Source organism: Budorcas taxicolor, chromosome 17 (genome assembly GCF_023091745.1).
Source record: "Budorcas taxicolor isolate Tak-1 chromosome 17, Takin1.1, whole genome shotgun sequence".
NCBI lineage: Eukaryota > Metazoa > Chordata > Mammalia > Artiodactyla > Bovidae > Budorcas > Budorcas taxicolor.
Genome location: NC_068926.1, coordinates 18452063 through 18464100, shown reverse-complemented (window position 1 = coordinate 18464100; position 12038 = coordinate 18452063). Strand labels below are relative to the sequence as shown.

The 12038-nt window shown below is 46.6% G+C and overlaps 1 protein-coding gene across 1 annotated transcript in view; it reads right to left on the bottom strand.

Annotated features, from left to right (window-relative positions):
• MAML3 (mastermind like transcriptional coactivator 3) overlaps window positions 1-12038 on the bottom strand; it is a 450680-nt gene that overhangs the window by 10028 nt on the left and 428614 nt on the right. Inside the window, exon 3 of the mRNA XM_052654854.1 lies at window positions 1690-1935. Coding sequence (XP_052510814.1) covers window positions 1690-1935 — 246 coding nt within the window. The remainder of the gene's footprint in view (window positions 1-1689; window positions 1936-12038) is intronic.

The following is a 12038-nucleotide window of genomic DNA, read 5'->3' as shown; positions in this document are numbered from 1 at the left end:
CCTTGGTCCCTCCTCAGCTCTTGGTACACACAGTCATTAAGGAATTACACACCCTCTCTCTCTTTTTCTCTTGCAGTTTCTCATTTCCCAGCTTTTCTGAGGAGCCCTATGTCTGTCTTCTGTGTCCTGGGTTCTGCAGGGTCCCGCACTCTCGCCCCGTGGTCGGTGGGCACCATCCTCGGTGGCTCTTCTTCCTTCCACCTCCTTCCTCATTCCTGGGCTTGGCTGGTCTCACTGAGTGGGGACTCCTCTGGCCTGGCACAGCCAAGTTTGGCCTGGTTACCCCGACTCCCCTTTGTGCCACGGTCATAGCATACCCATCAAAGACAGTCTCTTAAAGGATCAGGCACATGTGAAATTTCCTAGGCTTGGCTGAGGGGAGGGTTTGCAAAGCCCAGCTTCCCCTCGTTCCCCTCGGTAGCCCCATTTATCACTGTCTGAGAGACATCAGTGTGGCTCCTTGTCACACACCTTCCGCAGGGTGAGAGGGACAGAGGTTTGTTTGTACAAGAGCTGCCAGGTGGCTGACTAACCTCGGTAAAAAGGGAGATAATTACACAGCTGTTCAAGAACAAAAGCGAAAAAGGGAACCTAAGTGAACTGTGCTCAACAGTACAATTTTTCTGTTTGGGGGGATGACTGGTGTTACTTTGAATGCTGCTCTTGGTCACTAAGGACCTCAATGTGCCCCTGGTCCTACACGGCATCGTGTATAGATATGGTGTGGTGGAGGATGCTTGATAAATGTCCAAAATTCTGATCCTATTAGGAACATTCTAGAAGGGTAACTGTGGACCTTGAGCCTTAGATGATAACCTCAGGATTCCTATAATAGAAGGGCAAGATGCATGGTTCAGACCCCCCCCACTGGAGCCATCTAGGGACGGCCTAGATGGAGGATCTCAGGCCTCTCTCAGGATAACACGAAAGAAGGCAAGGGCCTCTTGAAAAACAAAACACACTGAAACTCAGAGGGGCAGCCCACAGCAAGGCTTCCTTTCAAAGCTGGAGGAATTATGTGTCAACGGTGGTCAAACACGCCTCAGGTAAAGCTTTCTCTGTGTTAGGCCTTTAACTCAAAGATTTCCTGAGCTGTTTTCAAAGCTGCTGGGAATTTTTCTCAAGTTTGCACCCTTTCTGTGACCCGGAGTTCAGGTTTCCAAGTAGTTCTGTGGGCCCTATTATTCTGCAATTGTTCCCGTTCCATTGTTCATGACCAACGCTGTGAGAATTCTTCTCAATCCCCCCTTCTGACTCTTTCCTCCAAGAAACAAAGTTCTCTGAATTATTTTCTTTTTTCTTCCCGCTGGGAATATCAGAATTTATGAAGAATGTAAGCCAGCTCCCTTCTACCCCCACCACCCACATGCTGATTCCACAGACCCCGGTACCAGAAGCAAAAAGCCAGACTTGAAGACAGGTCTCTGGCAAGGGGGTCTTCAAATGCATGGCTGAAGCCTGTCTTTTCAGAACAAACCAATGCATTCGAAGAAAAAAACCTAACTAATGGAAAGGTCTACATTCTGCAGGCTCTTCTGTAGTCTTGGGAAGTGCTGGCCAGTGACTTTCTTGCTGGAGGACGAGACCTGAGACTCGTTCAGACACCAGGCCCTGAAGAAACGTTTGCGAACACCAGGCCCTGAAGAAACGTTTGCGAATTGCAGGAAGCCCGCCATAGGCATGAGTTACCTGCTCTGTGAGAATCTGCTGCTGCTGCTGCTGCTGCCTCTGCTCCCGCAGGAACTGTTGTTTCTGCTGCTCCATCAGCTGGGCCCGCTGGTCAATGAGCATCTGCTTCATGAGGACTGTCTGGGGCTGGCTGCCCAGGAAGCCTGGCCCCGCAGGCCCCGCTCTGGAGACCATGGCCCCTGAGCCTGGGGGCACAGAGGACTGCATGGGGCCCGTGGTCCGGGGAAGCCCCACTGGGTGCTGCTCCTGGGAGGACAGGGAGAGAAGGGAAGAGAAGAGAGAAAAGAAGTGAATGTGGTGACTTCACATCTGAACCAGAGCACAGGGGGATGGCGCATGGGGTATTCCCTCCCTACGGGATCCCTAGTGGCACATATTACATTTCCATAAACAGGACACAGCGGTCCTCCAATCTCTTAACACAGTGGGCTGGAGAGGCTAGAGGGGGCCAGTAACGGCTCTGCGGAGTCTGAGGCCAGGTCCAGTCTGTTTCTGATGTTGTTGCTGCTTAGTCACTAAGTCGAGTCAACTGTTTGTGACCCCAGGGACTGTAGCCACCCAGGCTCTTCTGTCCAGGGGCTTTTTCCAGGCAAGAACACTGGAGTGGGTTGCCATTTCTTACTCCAGGGGATCTTCCCAACTGGGGAATGGAACCCATGTTTCTAAAATCTCCTGTATTGCAGGAGGATTCTTTACCACTGAGCCACCTGGGAAGCCCCTGTTTCTGATAGAATTGGCTAAAGAATAAGAATTGCATTTTCAGCTAACCGTAAGTGTTCCTCCAAAGAAAGGAATAAGCCCTCAGGTGGGGCTCATTTTCAGTCTGATATGAGGCAGCCTGACCACCTCTTCATCTTTACTGCCTGCCTGGCCAAAATGGGCTACTTAGTAGGAGAGACATTTATAGAATGCTGCTGGAATTGATTAATCAGCAGAACTGCTATTTGATGAAATTCTAATTAATTGTGACATTTGAAAGCTCTGACATATGCAAAAAAGATCCTGCTAGTGAGAGTTGTTGATGGGGAGAATTAGGAATGTGTTACACTGACCAAAGATATGGAATCTCCTAACATCTTTAAAAACAGAATTGAGTCTCAGGTGTCTGAGATAATTTAAATGTTGGGGCTTGAACTGGGTCTCTAGATTCAATAATTATGTCAGTCAAAGGATGTCAACTTTTAAGGACCAGTCCTTAAAGAACAGGAGATAGGGAGCCCTTCATACACAGCCCAGGTGACTCCTCCGAGACTGTGCTCAGAGGGGAAGTAAGAGCCCAACGGTGTAGACCATCGGGAAAAAACAGCTGATGGGAAAAGTAGGTGTGTGGCCATAAGATGTAGTTTCTTGATGCTTCCTTTCCTGTTCATTCTACCAAGCACACCTTGTAATGGCAAAGTATTATCTGATCATTCTGCAGAAAAGTGTGAAGTGAAGTCGCTCAATCGTGTCCAACTATTTGCAACCCCATGGACTGTAGCCCATCAGGCTCCTCCGTCCAAGGGATTCTCCAGGCAACAATACTGGAGTGGGTTGCCATTTCCTTCTCCAGGGAATCTTCCCGACGCAGGGATTGAACTCCAGTCTCCTGCATTGTAGGCAGACACTTTACCCTCTGAGCCACCAGGGAAGCCCATTCTGCAGAACGATTCCCTTTAATTCACTCAAGTTTCAAGAAATTAATCTGAACAAAGAGAAGCTGCTGTCTGAGAAGTATACAAATTAAATGGATACACATATAAGGACATACACAGTCATTTTGTGAGAGACAGTTATGAAACTTAGATCAGGAGAGGCAAATGTGAATAAATCTACATCAAACATTTTTTAGGCAGTTAGACTGGATTTTTAAGAAAGACTTCCTCACTGTAAAATCTAGATACTCAGTTTGTCACGCTGGTTATTAGTCCCAGATATACGTAGTGAAGGAAATTAAGGTTATAAAGATGTACACACAAAAGTGACCACCTTAAATGGATGTTTAGTAGTTATCAAATTTTATATATTACCTCTATTTGCCATGGTATTTCCATCATTATTAATGCATTCCTTCATTAATGCATTTAACAAGCCTGCTTTGTGAACATGAATTTTATCTGCCTCCTCTGAGCCATCCTAAATGAAAAACTGCAAACTGGATTTTAATATTTGTCCTCTTTTCACTTTTCTTCTTCAGTGTCAATACAGTCAACCCTGAGGGGAATTTCCTTTCAAAATATAGAATTGTGTTGGATCTTCTTCCCTCCCTCCAGTACCCAAACAAAACAAAACAAGCAACAAAAAACAAACAAACAAAAACCCACTCCTCCTCTCATCCAGGTAACAACAGCTTAAGAAGGTTGAGTTAGTAGTGCTAAACTAACAATAGAGTTGCCATATGATCAAGCAATCCCAGTCCTGGACATATACCCAGATAAAACTGTAATTTGAAAAGATACATGCAACCCTATGATCATAGCAGCACTATTCACAATAGCCCGGACATGGAAGCAACCTAAATCTAAACAACCTAAATCAACAGATGAGTGGATAAAGACGAGACACATATATACAACAGAATACTACTCAGTGGCAAAAAGGACCGAAATATTAGCCCCTGCAGCAACCTGGACGGACCTAGAGATTATCAGACCAAGTCGGTCAGGCAGAGAAAGACAAATACCATATGATATCACTTACACGTAGGATCTAAAATGTGACATAAATAAATATATTTATGAAACAAAAACAGATTTACAGATACAGAGAGCAGACTTGTGGTTGCCAAGAGGAGAGTGGTTGAGGAGGGAGGGACTGGGAGTTTGGGATTAGCAGACGCAAACTATTATATATAGGATGGATAAGCATATATATGGATAAAGTCCTACTGTATAGCACAGGGAACTGGATATAATACCCTGTAACAGACCATAATGGAAAAGAACATGAAAAGAATGTGTGTGTGTATATATATTTATGAGTCACTTTGCTATACAGCAGAAATGAAACACAACAATGTAAATCAATTATACTTCTATAAAATTTTAAAAAATATTTTTAAAAAAGCTCTGGTTAGTGTGGTGACCCAGGCCACACAGTTAGTAAATGGAAGAATCAGCACTCATAGAACTGAAACATTGATTCTGAGACTAAATTCAGTGTTCTTTCCATAAGCACAGGTTTTTCCTGGACGATGGGTCCATGGTGCCAAGAGTGCGCCTAAGAATTGCTTGTAAACTAAATATACAGTTTCTGTCCCACAAATACACTGTGCTCTAGTTTTCAAATGCAAGTGTGATGTTGCTGAAGTTAAAACTTATTGTCCTTGTGTATTTTCTCTGTACATAGACAATGAAAAGGTAGAGTTATGAAATATTTATGTTAATGAAAATATGGCATAGTCAACAATGGCTGGAATTTTATGCTACCAAAAAGTTTACTTTAACACTAATCCCTGCAGAGGTCAAGATATTTTACTCTCTTCTTTTCCCCCTAAACTTGCCTCCTGTTTTCCAAACCCTTTCTTCCAGTGGGATAAAGCTGTTTCTTGCCACCTTTGGAGACAAATGGCCAACTGACTTAACACTTTAACAAAGGAATTCACACAACAGACAGTTAACCAATCAGCAAAAATACAGATATACAGCTTTTTTTTTTTTCTGAGTATTTAAGCATATTTGAAATCTCCAGTTTTGATAAGGAGGAGACAGTGGGAAAAGAAAATGAGACCCAAGGGGAGATCAAGTTTTCTTCAGCTTGATTTTATGAGAGGTCTGGTGTGGGCTGGCCCCGTTTATCTTTGTGCACTTTGAGGTATTCTTGTCCTATGAGATCAGCCCACAAGTACCTGGTGAGCTTGCCCAGAAGCGGTAAGTAGTGATGAGTTGCTTTCCCAGCCTCCTCTCCACCCAGAAAGGAAGGGAGAGGCAAATGAGGTGAGGATGTAGATTCATCTCAGCTCTTCTAGTCCCTGTCTTCCTGGACCAAAAATAAATATAGGTATCACCCACTTTTCAAAAGTTCACTTTATGCCACGTAGCTTTTACAGAAGACCTACACTAGTACCTGGTTTTGCTAACCAGGAGACATCTGAAGAGGATTTTAGAGTTTATAGAAAAAGGTGAAAATCTAAAATATCATGAGTGTTCAGTTTTGCAGAGAGTGATTATAGAGACAGCAGGCACCCCCAGCTGTGAGAGTGGCGCCACCAAGCTCCTCCCCCAGGAACTACAGTCAGCATCTCTGCATCAAGTCGCCACAGCTTTGAACTCTGTGAGCATCTGTGTTTTATCTCTATTTATTCTGCACACTCTTGGCAAGATGTGTCCCAAGGTGTTTGCTTACTCACTGCAGGCCATTTCGGCTTAGAAAAGATTTCATAGGAATGCTCTACTTTCAGATGGGGCTGGGGGTGGTGCTGTACTTCAAAAGCACAGTGAGAAAAACCCTTCCCAAAGGGAAAGTTTGGTTATTACCTCCCAGGATTCTGTATTTCCCCAAATGATTCCCTCTCAAAGATTTTCCTTTCAGGTTTCTCACTGAAGACCTGAAGACCGGTTTCCCTGCAGCGACTTGAATGGAACCCCGAGAGGCAGGAGGGCTATGTGCATTTTTAAAGGACTCCCTTCCATAGGAAACATCTGTGAGCCCAGGTTGATACACCTCTCCCAACCAGTTCTGCTGCATTCAACAGTGGGTGAGTGACACTAGGGCCCCAGCCTTAGGTGTGCATGCCAAGTGTGAAGCTGCGCCAAGTGACTCACCTTACAAATTGAGCTGGCTGAGGCCATTAGCTGTTTCACATGACATGGTGGCTTTTAACCTCCAGCCTAAGAGTTCTTAACGAGCAATAGTCTGCCGAATTTCAGGATTTCAAGCCACAGCTCTTGTTTCTAAGGAGGACACACACTGTGTGTGCAATTAGAGAAAACCAGGCTGAGCTTTCGTCACCAGAAATGTAATGCCTTGAAGCCAAGTGATGCAGTATTTTTAGTTTTAATTACTAGCTTGTTCTCCACTCCATCCCCTGCTCAACGACCTCCCTTGCCTTCCACCCAGAATCTTAATTCCATCTCTTCCTCTCAAGAAATCCAATTGACTACATAGATCTTCATTATTTCCCAAAGCTCTCACTCTTCAGTAAAATACAGGAGGGGGTGGGCATCAAAACCAATGAATCTATTTTACGTATCTTCTCCTCCAGGAAAAAAATCTTAGCAATTTTCTATGGGCTGGAGAGAGAGGTAGGAGGTATAAAAAACACCCTACCTCCCTCCGTAAGAGGCCGTTTTCTACTTCAAAAAACAGCTGTGGTAAAAATATCTCTTAAGAGCAGCCAGCTGTTTATTTATAAATCTGTGCACAGGGAAGCTTTATGTCTCTTACGTTTTTTCAAGAAATGCATAGTGTTCGGGTGAGAAGGGCTGGGGTTGCTGGCGGTGAACCAGAGACTGCCGGCTCCTTGGAAGGGAGGCTGCGGGTGGTGATGGAGACTGGGGTGGGGGCCCTCAGTGGAGAACTGGCTGGAGGGTGCTCAGGGCTTCAGCCTTTTTTCAGGTGTTCAGGTGGGGCGGGGGGGAACAAGGAACAGCTGCTGTTCTGTCTCTGCCCCAGCAGATGGTGGTGTCAGCCCGGTCCTCGCTGCCAGCCCGCCCGCTCCGCCCGCGCGGCGTGTCCCCCCGCCCCCAGCCTGCAGATGGCTTAATCATGACTCGCCTTTCTCCCCCACCGGTCCCCCCGCCCGGCGCGTCTGGGCTAACGCTGCGAGCGCGGAGCCAGGCAGTCAAGTGTTACTCCGTACAGCAGGTAGCCTGGCAACTGAGAGCATAATACCGAGCAGATGGTGTTCGCACGGCGTGATGGACATCACACACGACAGCCCAAGACAATCCAGGAATTCCCTGGTGACTCGAGGCCCTCTTTACACAAAACGAGTTCTCTCTCCATTGCCGTGTATCTCTGGGGTTATCTACCCCCTCTCTCCGACTGACACTGAACTGGTTTCTTATTACCGACTTTGCTTCCAGCCCGAGGGGAGGGAGATTTCAAGTGGGGGTTGGGGGAGGCTATGCAAGGAAACGGAAGGGCCGGGAGTTGGGGGAGGTGATGGGGGCGGTGGCGACCCGAGAGGGGAGGGACAGTGGCGTACCCCAGAGCTAGGGGCGGACCATCTGAGAGGGACACGGTTCCCCCATAACCCAGCCTGCAAGAAGCCGGTGCGGGGAGGGCGGCGCTGGGGGCGTGCGAGCCTGGGCTTAGTGGCTTCGCCATCGAAGGGCTTACGAAGAGCCTAAATGAAATTTAGGATTTTACTTAAGAAGCCTCCTGGGGCGTAATTTAGCCTCTCGACTCGAGCCTCTGTGCTTACAAGCCCTTAGGGGACTGAGAAGTCAGGAGTGGAACCCGTGCGCCCCTGAAGGGCAGAAGATGCCTCTCCGCGCAGGCGTTCTTAACAAAGAAACCGACCGGGAGGTCCGGGCGCGGGCAGGGGCAGTGCGGGGGGCCGAGGGGACCGGGAGAGCCGCCCAGGGGCCCCCAGGTCGTCGGCCTGAGAGCCGCTACGCAGCGGGTGAGATCGCTGCGTGCTCCCGGGCGCATTTCGCCACCCTCTCCTAGCCGAGCGTCATTGGGAAGGAAGCGGGTGCTGGAGGAAATGGGGGGAGGCAGGAGGATTGTTCACGGTAGGGAAAAGTAAAATTAATATAGAAACAAAAAGCATGTCTCAGAAAACAAATCTGTGCTTTTCACACACACACTTAAGCGGGTCATGTAATTAAAAAAAAAAACCCAAAAAGCCCAAATGGAATTTTGTCTAGATTTTATACGTCACGCCGCTTCTGTGTCCAACCTATCACCACTCTCGGGAGTGCTTTCTCCTGCAAAGGTACTGGTCAAGTTTTAAGTTTCAGGAAGAGAGAGTCTTTTCAAATGTGGAAGCTGACTTTTCACGCAGAACACCACACTTGCTGGGAAGGAGTTCAGCAGTTTCGTGTCAGAATCCGACACCCACTGCGGAGCTGGGTGGACTCCCCGGGGCTCAGGGTGGTGAGCTGGCATTCTCAGGCTCAGGAGGCCACCTGACTGCTTGGTCTCTACTCCCACCTCCTCAAATGGAAATCATATCCAGTAGGAATCCTCCCTCGACAAAGGAAACTCTGGGGATGAATGAGCTATAGAGAGAAAATGGCTAAGAAGGAGCTAAAACCTCTTCTACTTTCAGTGTAGGGTGTGCTGTTGGGGAACCATGATGGGCTAAACCAGGGGTTCTCAAAGTGTGGTTCTAGGACCAGCATCATTAGCATAACCTGGGAGCTCCTTAGAAATGCAAATTTTCAGACTCTACCCCAGGTCTCCAGAACAAGAGTCTCTGGGTGCAATTTAACATGCCCTAGGATAACCACAGAGCTTCCCTGGTGGCCCAGATGTTGTTAAATAATCCACCTGCAATGCAGGATACCTGAGTTTGATCCGTGGGTCAGGAAGATCCCCCAGAGAAGGGAATGAATACCCACTCCTACATTCTTGCCTGGAGAATCCCATGGACAGAGGAGCCTGGCCAGCTACAGTCCATGGGGTTGCAAAGAGTCAGACACAACTGAGCGACTGAAAACACACTCCCATCACCACGATGCCCCATATTTTGAGACTCACTGGGGCAAATAATCCTGGCGTATGAGCACCGACTGCAACCTGGGGTATCAGCACTGTCTGTGCCCTGATTAGATGACAAACCCTGTACTTTCCAAAGCAAGTCAGAGTGCTGAGCTACTTAGGTTTCTATTGCAAATTCTTCTGCAGTTGGAACAGAGCTCTCTAATTTTCAGAGGGCTGTGCAGGCAGTATAAGCTTAAGAATTCTGGAAAAAAAGCCTAAGCTGTGATTCTTCCAGAAAGGTCAGTGTTCCTGCAGCTCTGCTGTGAAGGCTGAGGAGCAGCCAAGATCCAGGAATGGGTGAGGCCAGTTCAACTCCTTTGCTCAGGGAGAAAGCATCAAACGCCACTAGGCTTCCTGTCTCCTGGTCTATAGACAGTAGGAAAGCTAAGATTTGAGGAAAGTTCCCTCTTCAGACATGAAAAAGACCCAAAGCAACAATAGAAGACAGCTAGCATGTATGGGGTACCTTACTGTATGAGTGTTTTCATCTGTGTAATCAAACTCATTTTGTTGATTAAAACAAAAAAAATCTGAGTCTCTGAGAGGTTAAGTAACTTGCCTGATGTCCCATAGTCTTTGGGATTCTGACTTTTCCACTGACCAGAATGTGCATCTGGTCTAAATTGAGCAGACCACCCAAGAGGGCTCTGGAGTAAAGAGAAATGGGAAGGAGGGGGGTGGGGGAGAGGGATGGGAATAGAAGCAAAAGGTAGACACTCTATTGGGATCAAAGGATGAAGCTGAAAGAGCACAAAAATATACATCATGTTTTATATGTTGCCTGATACCCAAAATTAGGATGCCTTTGTGGTATCAACTTTGACATTTAAAGAAAGGGCATAAGATTAGCCCATTCAACCAGAAATGGAAGGAAGAAACAAAATAAAATAAAACCTTAGAATTCTCTTTGAAGTTGATCAAGTGTCAGGGCAGAAACTTGGTTTCAGGATGGTGGCTTCTTTTAAAGACTTTCTTTGTCCTTGTCCAGAATAATTTTTCACTGTGGGTTTGGAGAGTTGCTTGTAATACATTCATAGCAGTGCCCCAATAGACCCACCCCATATAAACGCCTCTGTTTCAGCAGATTACTGAGGAAGTTTGTATAAAAAAGTTTGTTTTATGATGTGGGTAAGTCACCAAGATGACTGAGTTTTGAGGTAGTTTACCAATTTAGCAAGCTTATCATGCACAGGACAGTAACTTGGGGGTGCAATGCTAAGTCTGTTTAAATGGATGCAGGAAAGTTCTTTGTTCGGCTTTTAAGAAGGAGCAGTGGAGGAACCCAATAGGCTTGGGTAGAAACTCCAGGGTCCAGTGACTGGCATGATCCTGGCCACATAACACGTAGCTTGTTATCACTATTATTGCTATGACTTCTTGATCATGCAGCTTTAGAAAGTCAGGGTGAAGGAAGTGCTGTGTCTCTGGTTCTAGCTTAATTCCTAGGATAATGAGGTCTAAGACTTTAAACCTGATTTTCTTTCTAGGTTCTTAGTGAGCAGGATGGCATTCCTACTCACACGTTTGACTCTTTAACAAATACATGTTTTGCCGATTTTCACCCTCCCCACAATCACTGGGAAAATTTAAAAATAACGTCTGAAAGGGGACTTCCCTGGTGGTTCAGTGGCTAAAACTCCATGTTCTCAATGCAGGGGGCCTGGGTTCCATCCAGGGAACTAGATCCCACGTGCCACAACTAATGGTTCACATGCTGCAGCTAAGATCCTGCCTGTTGCAACAAAGAGCTGGTGCAGCCAGATAAATAAATATTAAAAAATGTATTTTCTAAAAGTATTTTTAAAAGGCAACTTCCATTTTTAACACTCACAGGCAACCATGTTTTGATGTGTTTCTATGTTTCTTCCCAGCTTCCAGCCCAGTACAATAATATATTTTCCATGCTCATGATCATGGTATGTATACATGATTGTACCACTATTTTTTTACTAAGTAACGGGTGGAGAGGTATGAAGTTCCAACTTTCCACATGCTTTGTTGTTGTTGCTTAAGCTGTGTCTGACTTTTTGTGACTCCCATGAACTATAGCCTGCCAGGCTCTTCTGTCCACAGGATTTCCCCAGGCAAGAATATTGGAGTGGGTTGCCATTTCCTTCTGCAGGGCATCTTCTTGACCCAGAGATGGAAGCCACATATCCTGGGTCTCCTGCACCGGTAGGCAGATTCTGTACTGCTGAACCACTAGGGAAGCCCTTTTAAATGCGTATAAGTGGGAATTTTCTGGTAGGATATTACCTTATGGCAACACTCCTGCAAGGTCTACAGATTTCATTATGGGTCTCCCAGCACCGAGGCTTCCCTGGTGGCGCAGCGGAAAAGAATCTGCTTGCAATGCAGGAGACCAGGACTCAATCTCTGGGTCAGGAAGATCCCCTGAAGAAGGGCACGGCAACCCACTCCAGTATACTCGCCTGGAGAATCCCATGGATTGAGGCGCCTGGTGGGCTAAAGTCCATAGGGTTGCAAAGAGTTGGACATGACTGAAGTGTCTGAGCACGCACGCACGTTCCCAGCATCAGCACAGAGCTAGGTCCACAGCTGCAACAGAGTATTTGCTGAACTGAACTGAGTGTCTGTGGTGAGTTGTATGGGATCAAGATCATGTTTGACTAGAGAGGAGGGAAAAAGATAACCCTGTCACAGACTGCTTCTCCAGGCTACTGGACCTTCCACTGAAGATGAAAGAAAGGGTTAAA